Source organism: Sorex fumeus, unplaced genomic scaffold (genome assembly GCF_029834395.1).
Source record: "Sorex fumeus unplaced genomic scaffold, SorFum_2.1 ptg000002l, whole genome shotgun sequence".
Classification (NCBI taxonomy): Eukaryota; Metazoa; Chordata; class Mammalia; order Eulipotyphla; family Soricidae; genus Sorex; species Sorex fumeus.
The window spans coordinates 77875432-77895546 of NW_026606059.1; the positions used below are offsets into that span (position 1 = coordinate 77875432).

At 53.5% G+C, this 20115-nt stretch overlaps 1 protein-coding gene across 1 annotated transcript in view; it reads right to left on the reverse strand.

The window, feature by feature from the left end:
* The window catches only part of BAALC (BAALC binder of MAP3K1 and KLF4), a 47277-nt gene extending 40221 nt beyond the window's left edge, over window positions 1-7056 (reverse strand). Inside the window, exon 1 of the mRNA XM_056110355.1 lies at window positions 6795-7056. Within this exon, the coding sequence (XP_055966330.1) occupies window positions 6795-6954 (160 nt within the window). The 5' untranslated portion in view covers window positions 6955-7056. The remainder of the gene's footprint in view (window positions 1-6794) is intronic.
* Window positions 7057-20115: the final 13059 nt, after the last annotated feature.

Here is a 20115-nt window from a genome sequence, read left to right on the forward strand (position 1 = left end):
TTACAAACCGTCATACCCAGAGGGAAGAGAGAGAGTGGATCAGAGAGAGAAAGAGGAAAGTGCCTGTCATAGAGGCAGGCGGTGGGGGGAGGGGTACTGAGAGGTGGTGGTGGGAAATGTGCACTGGAGAAGGAATGGGATGTCGGAACACCAGATGACTGAAACTCGATCACAAACAATTTTGTAACTGTGTTTAGCTTGTAGGGCATTTGCCTTACACACGGCCAATTGGGTTCGATCCCCAGCATCCCATATGGTCCCCCAAACACTGCCAGGAGTAATTCATAAGTGTAGAGCCAGGAATAATCACTGAGCATCTCCAGGTGTGACTCAAAAAGCCGAATAATAATAATAATAAATATTTTTTTCTTTTTGGGTCACACCCAGCGAGGCACAGGGGTCAGTCCTGGCTCTGCACTCAGGAATTACACCTAGCAGTGCTCAGGGGACCATATGGGATGCTGGGATTCGAACCGGGGTCGGCTGCGTGCAAGGCCCTACCCACTGTGCTATCGCTCCAGCCCCAATAATAAAAAAAAATTTTAATGGTCAAAGACCATTACTAAGGGGCTTATAACCCTACAGGGGAACTCAGCCAGTCATTAGAAACAACCCAGGGGCTGAAGGTGCGAGAGATCGAGATGAGGAGGGTGAGCAGAGACACACAGTAGAGCGTGCTCGGCCTTCAGAAACAGGCAGCAGAGCACAGAGAGATGGAGAAGACAGACACAAAGGGGTCGCACTGATGGGTGGGATTCAGAGAAACAAAACAAGGGGTAAAATTGCCCCCAAAACCCTGAGACACTGAGGGCAGAACTGGGGGCACCATGGGGGCCTTTGGGATGTATTGGCACTCTGGTGGTAAGGACGGGTAGTGATGCTGTATCCCTAAAGTGAATAACATTTAAACTCCTTAGATCAATGTGACCTTGATAAAAAAATTAATAATTACTAAGGGGCTGGAGAGATATTGCAGTGGATAAGGTGCTTTCTTTGCATGCAACCAACCTGGGTTCGATCCCTAGCATCTCATATAGTCCTCTGAGCACCTCCAGGTATGACTCCTGAGTGCAGAGCCAGGAATAACCTCTAAGCATCACCAGGTGTGTCCTTCCCCCCAAAAGAAATTAATTATTTGAGAATATGGGACTGGGGGCAGAGCAATTAATAATGTGTAGGGCATTTGCCTTGCACATGGAAGATCTAGGTTTAGTTCCCGGCATCCCATATGGCTCCCTGAGTACTGCCAGAGTGGTTTCTGAGTGCAGAGCCAGGAGTAACCCCAGGAGTAACGCCAGGTGTCACCCAAACCACCACCCCCTGAAAAAGAAAAGAAAATATAGTAGGTCCGATACTTCTATTTGCCTTAAATGCACCAACCTAACAGTTCAATCTGTGTTACCACATATGTTTCCTGAGCATAGGGGAAGGAGGAGAGAGGGAGGAAGGGAGGGAGGGAGGGAGGGAGGGAGGGAGGGAGGGAGGGAGGGAGGGAAGGAGGGAGGGAGGGAGGAAGGACGGGAGGAAGGGAGGGAAGGAGGGAGGGAGGGAAGGAAGGAAGGAAGGAAGGAAGGAAGGAAGGAAGGAAGGAAGGAAGGAAGGAAGGGAGGGAGGGAAGGAGGGAGGGAAGGAAGGAAGGAGGGAGGGAGGGAGGGAAGAAGAAAAGGAGGGAGGGAAGGAGGGAGGGAGGGAGGAAGGACGGAAGGAAGGGAGGGAAGGAGGGAGGGAGGGAAGGAAGGAAGGAAGGAAGGAAGGAAGGAAGGAAGGAAGGAAGGAAGAGAGGGAGGGAGGGAGGGAGGGAGGGAGGGAAGGAGGGAGGGAGGGAGGGAGGGAGGGAGGAAGGGAGGGAAGGAGGGAGGGAAGGAAGGAGGGAGGGAGGGAAGAAGAAAGGGAGGGGGGAGGGAGGGGGGAAGGACAGAAGGAAGGGAGGGAAGAGGGAGGGAGGGAAGGAAGGAAGGAAGGAAGGAAGGAAGGAAGGAAGGAAGGAGGGAGGGAGGGAGGGAGGGAAGGAGGGAGGGAGGGAGGGAGGGAGGGAGGGAGGGATGGAGGAAAGGAGGGAGGAAGGGAGGGAGGAAGGACGGAAGGAAGGGAGGGAAGGAGGGAGGGAGCGAAGGAAGGAAGGAGGGAGGGAGGGAGGGAGGGAGAGAGGGAGGGAGGGAGGGAGGGAGGGAGGGAGGGAGGGAGGGAATGAAATAGATTACCATAGTGATAATGCATCTATAAAAGAAGGCCATTCCTTTCTGGGTATCCTAAGAAGGGAGAATCCTTGGAACAGGAAGGAGCTGTAGGCAAGTCTATCAGGATGTCTCACAGGGACGGGTCTAGAACCTTCTCTAGACCTGCAGAGCTCCTCAGAGGTCTAGCCCTCTGCCTCCCCTCTCAGGACAACTTGGCCAGTTCCCTGCATCCCTTGGGCACCTTCCCAGGGGAGCTAAAGGCGGCCCCCACTCTGCCAATTTCCCTGTCTCCCCTCTACCAATTTCCAGGCATCAAAGACCAAAGTCCTGCCTCTGTGCCAGTGTCCAACGAGTGACACAGAGCCAAGGAAGTGTCCTATCTCTGTGCCAGACCCTCCACTCTTGTTGCAGGAGGTGAGGCGGACTGGTCTAAACCTCCTGGGACGATGCTGAGTTCAGTTCCTGCATCTGAAGTGCCCGAGGCATGGACACGTCCCAGAGACACCCAGCCCCACTGTCTCCATGTTCTGACTGTGTTCCTAGAATCAGCCCAGCCACGCTCTTCCCAGGATTGGCTCAAATTAGTTTCACTGCATCTCACTCCCTGCTCGAGTTGGGCTCAGAACATTCTGCACACAACTTACTGTCTTCCCAGAACCGGCTCTCACTCTCATCTGCACATGGCACCTCCCAGAATTAACCTATTGATTGAGGGCAGAAACTTCCTGTCTCAGCGACAGAGACACGCCATCAGAGACTCCCCCAGATGGTGCTAAGTGGGTCTCTCTCTTCGGAGGCCTCCGCTGTGTCAGCTGACTAGCCCACTCGCTATTAATAAACTGACTTTGCTTTCCCCCAAACCCTCTCGCTCTCCTGATCAATTCTCTTACCAGCCCGTGACTCAGACCCAGCAGGGTCTGGGAAGACCTTCCCAGTGGCATCATGATGAATCAAAGTAGGCGAGTCCAAGCGTTCCACCCGCGAGGTGGATTTCAATCAGGATACTAACACATACACCCTAATGTCGGGGACCCCAAAATCAGTGGAATGCATGCAACATCAAACTCCTCTTTTTGCCTTGTCCTTTTCCACTTAGGAACCCCACTTTGCAGGGAACCTTCTGCCGTCCTGCCTTGGTGAAAGCAACCATCACAGCCATTGACATCTGGCAGGCAGAAGCACTTGAGAGAAATTTGAAATGTTTTGTTTTTTGGAGAAATTGGGTTGAGAAGCAGGGTGGACTAGCTGTACAAGGTACAGTGCTTATGGCTGTCACATTAAGGCATGATTAAATCGAGGTGAAGGGGGACTAGTCACAAAGGGCTGAGCTAAGAGGGGTCTCGGCCAGCTCATAGACCCCCTCTCTGCTTAGGCTCCTCCCACCAGACAGGTAGCTGCTCTATGTACATGACCTCACACCAGCCCCACTGAACATCCTCATCCAAGAATCAGGTTTTGGTGACACAAGAGCACATGGGGATATCAGACACTGATGATTTCAGTGAAGGTTTGAATGCCAGTCGTGCATACAGAGAATCTAAAGGCTTCATGATTCTGCCAGCCCATGGCCACGAGCTCCCACAGCAGGAACCAGGCAGAGTGCTCAGCTGGCCTCTGGGGGGTCAGGAGGAGGAGGCTAGCAACTCTTGGTGGGACTGGCAGAAAATATGAGATAACGGAGCAGGAGACAAGAGAGCAAAGTTCACCAGCAGATAATCCTCAAAGGGTTCCCGTAGCCCTGAGAATGGGGAGGGAGGTGGCTAGACAGAGGGAATTGTGACTCAGAGGAGAGAAAATCTGGGCGACTCTGGAAAGAGATGCCGTGGCTGGGACAGCAGGAAGTGCAGGAGTAGTGTGGAGAAGATGAGGAGGAAGTCATGGAAGAGTGGAAGAGCAGAGGGGAATGAGGGTGGGGATCTGGAATATTCTAGCTGGGAAGGGATTGAGCTGAGGCCCTTCTGTCATCCTTGGACAGATGACATTCAGAGCCCCTCCCCAGCTCTATAGTTTAACCAAAAATGAAACTATTTTTGGTTGTTTTTTTCCAACAGACCTGAATCCAATCTTTTCGGTTGCTTCAAGAGGAACTGCACGCTGCGTGCGTGCGTGCGTGTGCGTGCGTGCGTGTGTACGAGTACGTGCATGCGTGCGTGCGTGCGTGTGTGTGTGTGTGTGTGTGTGTGTGTGTGTGTATCTCCGGGGAAGGGACCGAGAGACAGTTCAGAGGACAAAGCCATTGCCTTGCCAATGTCAGACACAAGTTCTTTCCCACTGCTCTGGAGCTTCTTTGGGCAATTCTGCACCCATGCCTGGCACTGCTGCTTACCCGATTCCCAACGCCTCGTGGCACCTCCAGACTCAAAAGAGGCAGCGTTGTGAGAGCCCTGTGAGTCCTGCAGAAACCCTCCGTGAGTATTCAGTGTGCATAAGCACACCCCTAAATAAAACGTGGGCGCACCACAACCAAACACGGGGAACGATTTCTCAACAACAGAGGGAAGGGAAGGAGTGGGGATGAAAATCAAGAATAATTGATATAAACAGGAAAAGTGGCTGCTAGGCTTCCTGTTCACATCACTGGGGGCCACCAGCTGCCCCTGAGGAGGCTGGGTCTGAATTCATAGTGGGGCCCTGGTGTATGTGTGGGGAGGTGTGTGTGTCGGGGGGAGGGGTCAGACAGAGGGATCAGGGAGAAATAATGAATAAAGGGTCCTGGCTAACCCTCAGCAGGGGCTGAACTCCGGTTTGGCGGCTTGCTAGGACGGTTCTCAGAATCAAGAGGACCAGTGTCGATCATGAGGACGCCCCATGAATCCAGCCCCTTTTCTATCTGGAGACCCCATGTGACCTGCCGGAATGACCCCTCTCCTGAAATGATTCTGCCCATCTATGAGTCCTGTCCATTTTGGGGTGATATGCTGGCAGTGGGGGGTGAGTCCTACTTGGTGGCATGGCTGACTTGAGGCTGACGATGCACTGAGGTGAACAGAGTCCCTCAGTTGTCACCTGTGCAGAAAGCCAGCGTGGTAAGGAGTGACAGGTTGCTGAGGAAACTGATAACAGCAGAAAGGACAGAAGAGGGACACTTCCAGCCATCCCACAATAAGTCTCACACCTATGCACAGGTTTGCAAGCACACATAAACACACACAAACGTATACACACACACTCACTCACCACATAACTCCCAGTCATCAAGGCGACCATGCCCTGAGGCAGCGTTGTGCCTTTTTCCCGTTCTGTATTGAAACCAAATTTCCCTGGAGTACAGCTTGGCCTTTGGGTCTTCTGAGAGAACCATGCTTCCTCGGGAAAAGCGGCAGACCAACACATGTCCGTTCCCCTTTTGGTGCTTGGTGTTTGGGGGTGTTCCATAAGGGGGCTACTCCGAGGCATGCTGGGGGAGGCCAGGGTACTGACGGGAAGCTCCCACCTCAGGCCTCCAGGCCTCGCCTGTACTCTGCAGGCTCCCCCCGAAGCCTTCTCTCCTGTCTTCATTCCCATCTCCGGAATTCAGGCAACACATCATTTCGAAACTTGCCCAAAGCACCAGCCACACAGCATCATCGTGAGGATTGCCACTGGGAGTCAGAAATTACAGAGCAGGACAGGCTGGAGCCTTGCTTCGCTCCTCACGTGAGAATTACAAGGTTCGGAGCAAGAGAAATGACCAGGTTCATGGGGACCAGGAGCCAACTTTGGTTCCAAAAGACAGAGGGGCTCTTCTGAAGATGAGTGAATGCTCCACTGGGCAGGGGGTGGGGTGACTGATTGGAGAGGATTGATCCTTTCCTTCCTCCTTACAATCTACTGTGTGCTTGAAATCAACCTCATTTCCTATTTCCGATTTCATTCATTCAAAACCCCCACAGGGATGGAGGATGAGAACACAGAGAGCCATAGAGAAGCATTCAGGACCACTACCACCTCATCCTGGGGGGTGGGGGGGTTAGATGCTTTTTCCTTTGAACACCTGGAAGGAAGATTCAGGTCCTGCTAAGGACGGGGCTGGTCTGTTCTTCTCTCCTGTCTACAACTCTTGGTGTCTGCACCCCAAATTCTCATGGGTGACTGGGCCCAAAACTTTCTCTGCCCCTTCTCTCCCCTGGATTTCAGCTACAAGGGAGCTCACCCCACCCTCAACACCCACACACACCCACACACACACACACACACACACCCCAACACATAGAATCTGCCAGGACTCAGCAGGAGACTGTTTTCCCCCAGGAAACAGCAGCGCCCAAGTAAGCCTGAGTGTCCAAGTATATTGATGGGGAGGCGTTTTTTTTTTGCACAGGGAATCCTGTGCTCAGAGGCCAGAGTTGGGGGGTGGGGGTGGGGAGGGGAATCCTGCCCAGCAGGGAGCAAGCCAGGCTTCACCCGCCTGCTGGGTCAGACACCGGTTGGGAATTGGAGTGGGGGGCCGCGGGGAACTCCAGGGTAGCGCGGTGACCCGGCCTGGTACCCAAGGGGTGGGCTGGAGGGGGGCTGCGGGCCAAGTGCCCTGACCTCCCACCCCTGCAAACAAGTCAGGGTGCCCCAGTTTCGGTGACTCGCCCAGTCTTAGGGGATGTGTCCGCGACCCTCGGCGCTGGCCCCCGCCCCGACACTCACCCGCGTGCAGGCCGCCCGCGTCGGGGCCGGGGTCGGGCGCGGCGGCGCTGGGCAGCGCGTCCGAGTCGGTGTAGGTGAGCCAGGTGGACTCGGTCTCCCGGGTCCAGCTCTCGTAGTAGCGGGGCTCGATGGCATCGGCGCGGCTGCCCCCGCAGCCCATCGTCCCTCCCGCCCGGTCGCCCGGCTCAGTCCGCCGCGGCCCCGCGCCCCTCCCGCGCCCCTCCCGCGCCCCGCGCCCCGCGCCCCGCCCGGAGCGCAGCTAGGCGGCCCCCGAGCGCGGGCCGGGTGGTACGCCCCGGTCCTGCGCAGCCACCAGGCCACCCCCACCGCCATTCAGGGTTTTTCCTCCCATCGCGCATCCCCACATCCTCCGTCCTGCCCTCTCCCCCTTCTCTCTCTCTCTCTCTCTCTCTCTCTCTCTCTCTCTCTCTCTCTCTCTCTCTCTCTCTCTCTCTCTCTCCATCCTCCCTCCCTGCCCGCTCCTCCGCCTCCTCCTCCCTCCTCCGTCTCTCCTTCTACCCGCTTTCCCGGGGCTAGGCCAGGGGCCCCAGCCGGCTCTCCAGCCATCTCAGAGACCGGGGGCAGTCAGTCGGCGCCCCTGTCTGACTTGGGCAGTCGTGGGGGCACGGGGTGGGGTTCTGAGACTTGGGCTACCCTCAGACCCTTTCTCCCCGGTCTGTGATTTCAGGATTCTCTGACCTTTATTGTCTGCCCCTCCTCTCTGGAAGGGGCTGGGGGCTGGGGAGGCAGGGGGTATGACAAACCCACCGGGGGCTTTAGTGTCTTTGGGGGTCCATCTACTACCCAGCCCGTTGGTTTTTTCCTTTTTCTGGCATCCTCAGCCCTGTCTGAAGCTCAAATCTGGGGTCCCAGTTGACCCTTTGCACAGAAACCTGAACAAAGCCATCTGAGAAGGAAATCGGTCAGGGCTGGGAAAGGGGCGGGCAGAACGCCCAGGGGTGGGGGTGTCCAGTCTGCCAGAACACGGTGCTGAATACGCAGTTCTCTTCCATTCACTGTGTACTGAATACTTTGCTTGGGGCCACACTTGGCAGTGCTCAGGGCTCTGTGCTCAAGAGTCTCTTTTGGCGTTGCTAGGGGAACCGTATGGGGTACCAGGGACTGAACTCGGGTCAACCGTGAGCAAGGCAAAGCAGCTACCCTCTATACATCTCTCTCTAGTCCCTGTACTGAGTACTCCTGTTGGTAAAAACACTGCCTGTAGAAATAATGTTTAAATGATACACTGTAACAATCTCCTGTATACAGGTTGTCTTATCCTGTTGAATGTCTACCCCAGACAGATTTCCCCTGCTTTCCAAAAATGGACTCATCCTCTCACGTTCAAAACCCTTCTCAAAGACGAAAAGGGAGAGAGCAAAGAAGCATTTGCTGCTACCCACTTACATGGGAAATTTTGTAAGGGTTCCCAGATACCCCAAAATAACCGAGTCATTCCAACTGAGTCATAAAACCCCCAAATCCCACTCGAAGAACAGAAGCAGAGGAGTGCTCGTGGGGGAGTCGCTCCTGGGGTGCAGAGGGGCTGCTCCTGCTGCTAGGGGTACCCCCTGCCCACTGCTGAATAACTATAAACCCCACGCCCTGAATGCCATCATTCCTTTTCACCTTTTGTTGTAAAGGAGAAGATCCTCTCCTGTTCTCTTTCAGGTAGCGAAAGCAGGTACTAAGGAATTTGGGAAAGCGAAGGTTCCCTGTTCAGATTATTCATTGAACCCCACAGAAATGCTGGCCTTTGTCTAGCACATTTAATTTGCAGCCTCTGGTAGAAAGGCTGAATCCAGGGCAATGCCAGCCAAGAGCAGGCCCTCAATAAATGTCCCTTGAAGAATAATAAAGTACCTTTTTGTGATCATTCAGTTCACTTGAATGATTATGATTCTCACTACAGAAGATCCAGTTGACAAAGAAGCTGTTAGAAGTCCCCAGGTCTGCGGCTAAACACAATCCTTCAGCAAGGGAGCTCAGAAACCCAGCCCGGGGCCCAGCCCACCTGCCCTGCCACTGGCTGCCCCATAGAAGGGCCCAGCACTCCTTACCCTGGTGTCAGCTCTAAGGGGTGACTGTTTGGCAGAACCCTGGAAGCCAGCATTCCCCAGCCAACTGGAACTTGGCTGCCTTGTGCCGCTGGCCCCTCAGGCCCCTGAATATGTTGGTTGTAGAAAAATCTGCTGTCTGGGATTTTTAAAAAAAAATTCTCAGCATTGCAAGCAGGTAGAGGAACATAGGTGATAATCTCTCAGTACCTGCATTGTAAACCATAATGCCCAGAGGGGGCTGGAGTGATAGCACAGCAGGTAGGGCATTTGCCTTGCAAGCGGGCAACATGGCTGACCCGAGTTCGATTCCTCCGCCCCTCTCAGAGAGCCTGGCAAGCTACCGAGAGTATCTCACCCGCATGGCAAAGCCTGGCAAGCACCCAGTGACGTATTCGATATGCCAAAACACAGTAATACTTGTCACAATGGAGACATTACTGGGCCCGCTTGAGCAAATCGATGAACAATGGGAGGACAGTGACAGTGAATGCCCAGAAGGAGCGAGAGAGCGAGAGAGTGAGCAGGAGAGAGAGAGAGAGAGAGAGAGAGAGAGAGAGAGAGAGAGAGAGAGGAGAGAGGCGAGATGGGGTGGGGTGGAGGCAAGTGAGTGGGGAGGGTGACAGGAGGGAAATCTGAAGTATTAGTGTTGGGAAACAGACTGGTGAAGGGAAGGGTATTGGAACATTGCATGACTGAAACCCAATCATGAACAACTTTGTAACCTTGTATCTCATGGTGATTCAATTAAAAAAAATTTTTAAATTTCTCAGCCTCTCTGCTTTCTGCTCTCTTCATAAGCAGCTACTTAGTGGGGTCAGTGCCAGAAGAACAGTCCAGACAGGAAGCAAGCCTGCATTTGGTGAGGTGCCAGGGTGTTCTAGAATATAGAGAAGGCCTGGAGCCCAAGCCCCTGGAGAAGAGGAAGGGAAGGTGGGCTGGAGAGCCAGTGTGGAAAGTGTGTGTGTGTGTGTGGGGGGGGGGGGGGGTGGTGAAGGCAGCAGCTGCCCAGGTGTGGGCAGGGTTATGGATAGGCTCTCCAGTCCCTGGGAAGCCCTCCAGTGACCCATCCCTGGCTCTGCCTGAGAGAGAGATCTGGGGTAGTGCTCAAAGGCCTGAGGGGGCAGGAGGATTTAAGGAACTGCACTGCAGCCAGGCCCTGTACTGGGCTATTTTATTCAGGGCACCCTGGGGGTGGGGGGGGGGCTGAGACCCCTCCCCACCCCAAGGGACCCAGCCCCGGCATTCTAGAAACTCCAGAACTCAACGGCCGCTCTCCACACGCTAGGGCTGAGCCTCACCCACGAGTGACTCTATTCCTGGTAAACTCATACCTCACACCACCCATACTGCAAGAGTACTGCACCATGTTTGATGGGGTTTAAAGTAGGAGGCAACCAATCTTAGAGGGAAATATTTATTTTTTACAGATATATATATATATATATATATATACAAGCACACAAGTCTCAACCTTTAACATGTTAGTGGTCTCTTATCACTGTTTCACTGTATCACTGTCATCCTGTTGTTCATCGATTTGCTCGAGTGGGCACCAGTAACATCTCCATTTATCCGTGTCGCATGCTAGTGTAGCCCAGTGACATATTGTGGGCTCTTCCAGGGTGAGGGGAATGAGGACCATCACTGTTACTGTTTTTGGCATATCCATTACACCACAAGTAGCTTGCCAGGCTCTGCAGTGTGTGATCTCTTATAGAAGGGCTTAATGGTCCCTGGGTGAAATACAACAATCTTCACATTCTTTCCTCTAAGGAAACTTTTCTGTGACATTTTCAGCAGTTTTGCATAACAAACAATACAAAATAAATTATTTCCGTTCTGCTTTGGGGCAGGGGTTGGGATTCAGAATGGAAACATTCAAAATATGGTGTTGGGAAGGTTTAAGGGTGGTGGGATTGGTGTTCAAATATTAAATGTAATCAAATACGGTGAACTATTTTATAAAATAAAAGATTAAAAATTAAAAAATAAAAAGAAGTTTTAAAAAGAGATTGATTTTTTTTTAAAATATGCCTCAACTGCAAACTTACAATGTCAACTGCAAACTTACAATGTCAAGGCATCCATTGTGGAAAACATAATTGTACAGAAGAATTAAAGTAATTAACTATGCCTTTTGTCAACAACTGGGCATACTGAACAGTTGGTTCTTTAAACATCTATTTTTTTCTTTCTCCTTTTTTTTTTCTTTTTGGGTCACACCTGGCAGTGCACAGAGGCTACTCCTGGCCTTGCACTCAGGAATTACTCTTGGTGGTGCTCAGGGAACAATATGGGATGCTGGGAATCGAACCTGGGTCGGCCGCACACAGAGCAAATGCCTTACCCACTGAGCTATCGCTCCAGTCCCTAAACAAGTTATCTTAAAGAAGCCTGTCACTGTCACTGTCCTCCGGTTGTTCATCGATTTGCTCGAGCGGGCCCAGTAACGTCTCCATTGGAGACTTTGTTGTTACTGTGTCTGGCATATCGAATACTCTCGGTAGCTTTCTGGGCTCTCCGAGGGGGCGGAGGAATCGAACTCGGGTGGGCCATGTTGGCTGCGTGCAAGGCAAACGCCCTACTGCTGAGCTATCGTAGGGGAGAAAAATCTGTATACAAATAATACAATTTTGTCAATTATTATTTTTAATAAAAAAGGAACTGGGCTTCCTCCCTCTGGAAAGAAAGATGGCGGCCACATGGGAGCCTTGTGGAGAGCAGGTATGAGCCGGGGGTGTGGGGGCGACTAAAACCTCATGGGAAGGGGGGCGTTCCGGTCCGCCCTTCACGCCCTACCGAGGCCACCAGTTGCCCCCCACGAGCGGCTCTCCAGCACGGCCACGACTCCAGAACACAGAAACCAATCTCTTAATTATCTGACTCTCAGTAGAAATACTTCCAGGGTTAATTAGTAAAATAGCGGAAATCCAAAACCAACATTTAATTCTTGAACCCAGCTGTAGAAAGCGAATCACTTCACAATGCTTTTTCAGCATGTCTGATTGGGGGGGGAGGGTAAACTCTAAATAATAGTGGTGCATCTTTTATTGAAACAATGAATCTAATCAAAGCAGATAGAGTGTTAACTAGAATTCATCTGCCTCGCAGGCACTGGGAGGGGTGAGGGGTGGGGTTTTATTGGGGTTCTTCAGGGTAAAAAATAAGTATTGGTAAAGGGAAATGTGTTTGATATTTGCATGACTGAGACCTAAACCTGAAAGCTTTGTAACTTTTCCCACAGTGATTCAATAAATAAATAAAGATTAAAAAAAAAGGAACTGGGCTGCAGAGAGGGACTCTGGGGATCCATAGTATGGTGGAAGCATCCAGAAAGGGTGGGCAAATGAGGAACACTGTTTGGGTTGAATTTGAGATGCTGCCTCTTCACCCATGATGCTTTTTAACCCCCTGGGAGAGCTCTGCGGGTTGAGAACAGGCAGCCCCTATTAGAGACAAAAGGGTCTGAAGCTGAGGGAAGAGATTCTGGGAGGCAGAAGAGCGACCGTGTGTTCCTCTGCAGGAGCCCTGAGGTGCAAGCTCAGGGCGCGGGATGGAACGTCCTCGCCTCTGACCACAGCCTCCAATGTTGAGGAAACACTTTCTGGGACTCCTCTGGGTTCCCAGTGAGAGCCAGAGGGCACAGACCCTGCAAGACCATTGAGATTCTTTCCCTGAAGGAAACTACGTCCTTGTTTGCTCTTCATGTGATCAGGTAACCTGCGCAACACCTACTGTTCCAGGGCCAGGCCCTCTTCCTCATCTGCCTGTGCAGAGCTGCTAACTTCCTACTCAGAGCAAATCCCAGGCAAGGGGGGCGGGGAGGGGAAACACAGGTTTATTTTCCTAACTATTATTCTCATTTTACCAAGAGAAAAATGACACAGAAGCAATGTTATATACATATATATGTGGTAAAGGTAAAGGCCCTCCCGTTGATCGTCGATTTGCTCGAGCGGGCCCAGTAACGTCTCCATTGGAGACTTTGTTGTTACTGTGTTTGGCATATCGAATACTCTCGGTAGCTTGCCGGGCTCTCCGAGAGTGATATTCACACCAAATTTAATGCTATCACTACAGAATATTAACATCCCCCCCCCCCTTGGGATGAGATGTATGAGGTTTTCTATCTTTTCTCTCTCACCTTCCCCCACTTTGGACCACAACTGGTATTGTGCAGGGTTCACTCCTCGCTCTCTACTCAGGGCTGACTTCTGGCTCTGTGCTCAGGGAATCACTCCTGATGGGGTCAGGAGCCTGAATGGGATGCTGGGGGTTGAGCCTGCGGTGGCTGCATGCAAGACAAGTGCCCCCCCTCCCCACTGTGCTATCACTCTGGGCCCCAGTCTCCTAGTCTCTACACAACTCAAGCACACAATCAATGTGATTCTGGGGCGCTGTCCCAGATCTGCCAGGTCTTCCTGCTGATTAACAGAACTGTGACCACCTGGGGAGAGGGGGAGGGGAAGCTTGGCATGGGTTAGATCCCCCCTACACACACACACACACACACACACACACACACACACACGCACGCACGCACGCACACGCACTTGCGAGGAACAGAACGGCCTTCCGTTTTAGGACTGGCCTTGGTGGCCCTAACTGGAGAGTTCTGAGGGAGAGTGGAGAGCAAGGGTGCTGGACAGTCTCTCCTCTGCTGCTCTGAGAGCTGGGTGCAAAGGAGGTGCCCAGAGCTGTCTGCTGGTCTTCAGGCCAGACAAAAGTAATTGCCTCATCCTCAATGTAAACCAGGCCTTCCTGAGGTCAGTCAACGGCGGGCAGCGAGAAGGAGCAGTGGACAGGCAGCTCTTCCTGGAAATTACCCAGGAAAAGGCCTGGTTTCTGGGGAGCTGGACATGGAGGAACCTGGGCGGGATGTGCTGAAAAGTCGATCTGGGCTGATCTGACTGGGCTGCTGTGGGGGAGGGGGAATTCTTAAACCCAGGACATAGAATGTTGTTGGTAATTGTAGACATAAAATTGTAGACATAAAATTGTAGACATAAAATGTGGTGGGCAATTGCAGACGTAGAATGTTACTGGCAATTGTTTCTCTCCAACAAGTCCTTGTTGTGTTCCAGCCCTGGCATGAGGGGAACCTGGTTGCCTGGGGTCATCTATAAAACAAAAATTACTTGTGAACTCAGAACCTGCTTTGCTGGAGAGGTAGGGGAAGATGCCCCAGAAACTGACACAGCCTTCCCATGTAGCAAGACTTTTCCATAGAGGCTGTTTGGGTCCTGTTGCAGGTTCAAGGCAGATGGAAGCATGACAGCAGTGTCAGGGTCCCAGATGTGTCCTGGACCTGGGAAGCTGGCCACCTGCTGCAAGATTTACAGCGGCGAAGAAGCAGAAGTTTAATGAGGATACAGGCAGGAATGGGAGGTGGGGGGCTCCAGAGAGCCTCAAAGCTGACTAGGGCTTTGAGGGTCTCTTCACCACAGCGCCACACTGCCCGGGACCAATGGCGCTGTTTTACTCTCAGTTGCCAAGCTGAGGTAGGGAACCCTGAGATCTCCGGGTGGAATTTTTGAGAGAAGCGTCTGATGCCTCATTGGTTGGCCGTGTGGCTCTGGGCAGACTTTGCTAGTTCAAACCTTGGGAAGCAACAGCAAACTCAGTAGCCCAGGGGCTTTGACAGTTGTCCTCACTGTCTTCCGCACTAGGATTGTTGACTCTTTCCCTGCCAGGGCCTGGGAAGAATTGAAAATAATCTCATGACTGTCTTCAGCATCACCTGTAGATTTGAAGGAGCGATGGAGCTATTAAGGGGAGTCACTGTCTCCTAACAGTGAACAAGGGGAAACTGAGGAACCCTCTTTCAATTTTCATCATTGAAAATGTTTTATTTATTTATTTATTTATTTATTTATTTTTGGGTCACACCCGGCGATGCACTAGGATGATTCCTGGCTCATGCACTCAGGAATCACTCCTGGCAGTGCTCGGAAAAAAAATTAAATTAAAAGAAATAAATAGGAGGCTGGAGTGATAGCACAGCGAGTAGGGCGTTTGCCTTGCACTCGGCCAACCCCGGGTTTGATTCCCAGCATTCCATATGGCCCCCTGAGCACTGCCAGGATTGATTCCTGAGTGCAGAGCCAGGAGTAACTCCTGTGCAATGTCCGGGTGTGACCCAAAAAAAGCAAAAAAAAAAAAGAAAGAAAGAAAATGTTTGATTTGGGCTGGGGAGCTAGCAGCAAGGGCTCGAGTGTTTTCCTTTCAAATGTGAGGCCCCAAATTCTATTTCTAGTATTTCATGGTCCCCCCAAGCACCCCTATGTGTGTCTCTAGGGTGCCCGGCCAAGCCAACGCACGGAACCCATCAGGCCTGTCTGACCCAGTGTTACCTGAGGTGTTCCCATGAACACTGCTTGGGAGCCTCCCTGCCTCAAAAAAAGTTTTATTAGGAAAGGGAGACAGTTAAAACAATAGTCACATGCCTGGTATATGTGAGGACTTGAATTCAATCCCTGCCACAAGTATCGTGGTGTGGCTCTGGGGTCCCCCAGCAGCACTGGGACATGGCTCCATAAAGGACCTTTGGTTCTCGTAGCTGTTGCCTGGGGACTCCTGGGACAGTGTTGCTCTGCCCTCAGGCTGCCCTTCCGGTTCTCTCTCATCTCCCCAGAGCCCCGACATCCCTGAGCTGGAGAGCCAGGAGATAAGCGGGCATCCCCAGGCTCCCAGAGATGGACCCCTTTCTCTGTCTCTGCAGCTCCACCTCTGTGTGGAGCAGAGCTCCTGCGCAGAACCAGCCTCTGCACAGATGCATCTGCGCCCACAGGGCTAGCAAAGAAACCTTCAGGGGTGCTGGTGTGTCCGTCCAGTCCAGGGCGGCCTTCTGGATCGACAACGAGCCGGACAGAACTTTCGTGCACACTGCACACACGCAAGCGTCCCGCCAAGACAGTGTCTCCCCCACCTGCGATGGCTTGAAGGGGCCAGTCCCCTGGCGGATCCTGGAGAAAACCACTTGTCATTCTTGTTTCTCTGTCTGATCTGTTTATTTAGGTGCTGGGGATGGAGACCGGCGCCTCCTCTCTGGGAGCTATGTGCTCTACCACGGACCCCAGTAAGCGTTTGGGGGTTTGGAGGTTTGGTTGGGGACTGGGGCCACATTCAGCAGTGCTCAGGAATACCTCCCCGGGGCTCTTGTGATCAGACCAGCCCCCTCCTGCAAAGCATGGGCATGTGCTCCTTCCAGCCCCCTGTGCTGCTGTCTCCCCATCCCCCAGGAAGCTTCGAGAATTTGTTTTAATCCTCAGAGAAATGGCAGGATGAAGGTAGTATTGATTAAACGCCCCATTCATGAGGTCAGAGAGACAGCATGGGCCACTGTCTGTCCGCAGGATAGACGGAGACTGTACAAATGAAGAAAGGCCATTTAGCAAAGCACCAGAGGTGACCATTCCCAAAGCTCACTGTCCCGGTTTCCTGGGCCAGGGGCAGGGGGTGTGCGGGAGGGCTGGGTCATGCCTGGCGGTGCTCAGGGCTTACTCTTGGCTCTGTGCTCAGGGATCACTTCTGGTGGGGCTTAGGGAACCCTATGTGGTGCAAAGGGCTCAAACCCGGGTTGGTTGCATTTGTGAGGCTAGTGCCTCCCTGCTCTACTATCTCACTGGCTCTTTGTACATTTTTTTGAGTAGTACTCATAGCTTACTCCTAGTTCTGTGCTCAGGGATCAGGGAAACTTGTTGAGGCCCATATGAGGCTCAGGGGACGGAACCTGGATTGGCTGCATGCAAGGCAAGTGCCTTCCCCATTGTCCTAGCAGACAGCATGCAAGAGAGAGAGGGAAGAAGGAAGGGAGGAGGGGAGGGAAGAAGGAAGGAAGAAGAGAGGGAGAGAGAGAGAAGAGAGAGGGAGCGAGAGAAGAGAGGGAAGAGAGAGAAGAAGACAGAGAGAGAGAAGGAGACAGGGAGGGAGAGAGGGAAAGAGGGAGGAAGAGAGGGGGGAGAGGAGAGAGAGTGGGAGGGGGGAGAGATGGAGAGAGAGGGAGGGAGAAGGGGAGGGGGAGAGAGGGAGAAGGGAAGAGAGGAAGAGAGGGATAGCGAGGGAGAGGGAAAGAGGGGGATGTGAGAGAGAGGTAAAGGGGAGAGGGAAGGAGGCGGGAGGGAGAGGGGAGAGGGAGGGGCAGGAGGGAGGGGAGGGAGGGAGGGAGAGGGGAGGAAAGGGGGAGGGGAGGGAGAGAAAGAAGGGGGAGAGGTTCCCCTGCCTCCTGCAAACACCAGTCAGGTGCTTCTCCTCACCCTGCTCCTGCTCTGAGCCAGGCTGGGCCGCAGCAAACCCTGACAGGCGCTGCTCCCAGATGCATCAGCGGGAGGAGCTGCCGTGACTTTCTGTTTTAAAAGAAATGTAATATTTGGGGATTTTTTTCTATTTCCCCTCTTGTGGGGAAGGGAGCCCCTAATATTCCCATCAAGCTGGCACGTGGGGCCCCCACCCTTGGGCGCCTGTGAAAGCAGTATGAGTCACAGCAGGCCCCCACTCGCTCTGCCAGCTCAGCCTTCCCCTGGGAGAGCTCGGGTGAGGGCGCTTCGGAGCCAGCCCTGTACGTGCTCTCAGAGGCGGCAGCGCTGGGGGGCATGGGGGGGCATGGATGACCCCCCTGCGGCCTTCTGCCTTCTGCAGTCCAAGCTGTGTGGAGGGGAAAGGCACCATGTTTGGATAACACGGAAACAAACACTCTTCACTGCAGCCCGCTTTGTGTCCGCAGTTGCCCCCTGGCCACCCTCCTCTCCCCCAGGGCCCCTGGAGCCGTCTGTGGCCAACCTCCCCCACTGCCACACCGCTTGGCTCCTTGCTGGCGCTTGGTGCTCTCTGTGATGTGCAGACCCCCCTGTAGTCCAGCAGCGCCTGCGTGGGGAGCTGGGCATGGGTCCTGCAGCCAGCTGGAGCCACAGTGTCCAGGCTCAGGGCATGGACTCACCCCCATCCCCGGCCTTGGGTTGTTTCCGGGGAGCAGAATGGGGAAGGGCCCTGCTGGGAACCATCTCTCTCTGTGGGAGCACTGGGGAAGCTGCTTTGTGAAGAACATCCAGACGCCCACGGGTGGGGGATGGGAGTCCTCCAGGGAGCCCCACTGCAGAGCAGGGGCCAACCTGGGCTCGGTCCCTGGCAATTGGCGGGGGGGGGGGGGGGGGGGGGTGCTCAGGGCATTGCTGGGCAGCCCTGGAGGCCCGAGCCAAATCCCAAAACTTCAGTAGAGGCTTCTGGAAGCTGCCCCTTCCGACAGCGACAGCACTTTCTCCCCAAAGTGCTAGAAACTTCTGCTTGCGGCTGAACTGGGTGAGTTTCCTGCCAGTGCTCTCAGGGGGCACTTCTTTGAAGGGACCAATCCCCTAGGCCTCAGGACTCCCAGGGCTCCTACAATCTGGGTCTGCACATCGGCCCTTCAGTACCCCTGGGTGAGTGGGCCATAAAGCAGGGCCTTGGAAACACAGGCCCCCAATTCCCTGGAGTGGGAGGCGGGCTCGGTGGGCACTGTGGGCGGGGGAGGTGGTTGTGACACTCTCACTGTTCAAAGTCACTCCCACCCTCGGCCTGAGTCACACAAGCTGCACTGCTTCGGCATCAGAAAGCAAAGTGCATACGTACGCACACGCCTGCACTCATACATACACACTTGCACACACGCACGTACACATGCATGCATAAATACACACATATACTCACAGTTGCATATACACACTCATAACCACACACACATACACACATGCATACACAGATACACACATATACTCACCCAGTCACACATACACACTCACACACTCATACAATCACACATACCTGCTTACATCCACACACACACACACACACGACCAATCACACAGATACACTCACACAGACCCATATTCACTTACATATTCACCCAGACACACATGCATACACTCGCACTAACATGCACTCACACTTTTACACACACACTCACAAATACCCCCACCTAGTCACACTCTAAAACACACATTCAGGGGCTGGAGCGATAGCACGGCGGGGAGGGCGTTTGTCTTGCACGCGACCGACCCGGGTTCAATTCCCAGCATCCCATAGGGTCCCCCGAGCACCGCCAGGAGTAATTCCTGAGTGCAGAGCCAGGAGTAACCCCTGAGCATCGCCAGGTATGACCCAAAAAGCAATAAATAAATAAATAAATGAAACACACATTCACACGCTCACATGCACACGCACTCACAAACAGCTGCCGGCATCTGTTCCATGATGGACAGTGGAGGCCCGCCCCGGGCACACATTTGCTTACTGGGGAGTGGTGGATGGCACACATCTGTTCAGATGCCCACAGCTGGCCGGAGTCAGTTCAGGGGTTGGCGGACGCCCCAGCTGGCGCACATCTGTCTAGAGGCAGGTGGTGGATACCCCAGGTGGCGCACATCTGTCCAGGGGCAGGTGGTGGATGTCCCAGCTGGCACACATCTGTTCATTGGCGGGCAGTGGCTGCTCAGAGCTGGCGCACACCTGTTCAGTCAGGGGTGGCAGATGCTACCAAACAAGTTGCCTGAGAATGGTCAGGAGGTGGCCCTGGGCCTCCAGAGCACCTCTTGGGAGATACCGGCCCCCACCTTAAATAAACGAGTAAAGTTTAAGAAACAATAGCACGTTAGCGCTCTTCCCCTTCTCCCACTGTGCTGGACACAGAGTGACAGAGGCCACATCACACACCGGCTGTGGCGCCATCTTGTCCCCAAGAGGGCCCAGAGGGGTGTCGGCGGCCATGGAGCCACCCAACCTCTTCAGCTTTCTTTCTCAGGACACACCGGCAGGGCTAAGAGTCCTGAAGTTCAGTCCTGCTGCTGAAATTTTTTATGGACCCCAGAAGAGTGCGGAGGTTCTCGGCCCTCAAGGATGCGGTCACGGCCACCCTCTCACCTGCTGGGCCTTCACGCTCTGACACCCCCACCCCTTTCCTCACTCCTGTCCATCCACAGCAGGTTCTTGTTTTGACCCAGAGGAACCGGGAGAGACTGCTTAGCCCTATTCCAGGAACAAAGACTGCAAGAAAACAGTCTGCATGGTTCTGAGATCTGAAAGCAAGTGACTGATGCTGGGATCCTTTCGGCCCAAATGGCTCCACATGGCCCCTGAGTGGGGTGTTCCGGGTAGGGGGAGTCTGTGGGTTCAGACCCAAAATCCCTTTGTCCTCTCTGTGGGCCGAGCCCCACAGACTGGACCCAGCCTGGATGGCTCTCCTTGTCCCTAAACCAGCCCTCAGACATCTAGAAGCTTCTTCCGTGTGGTCA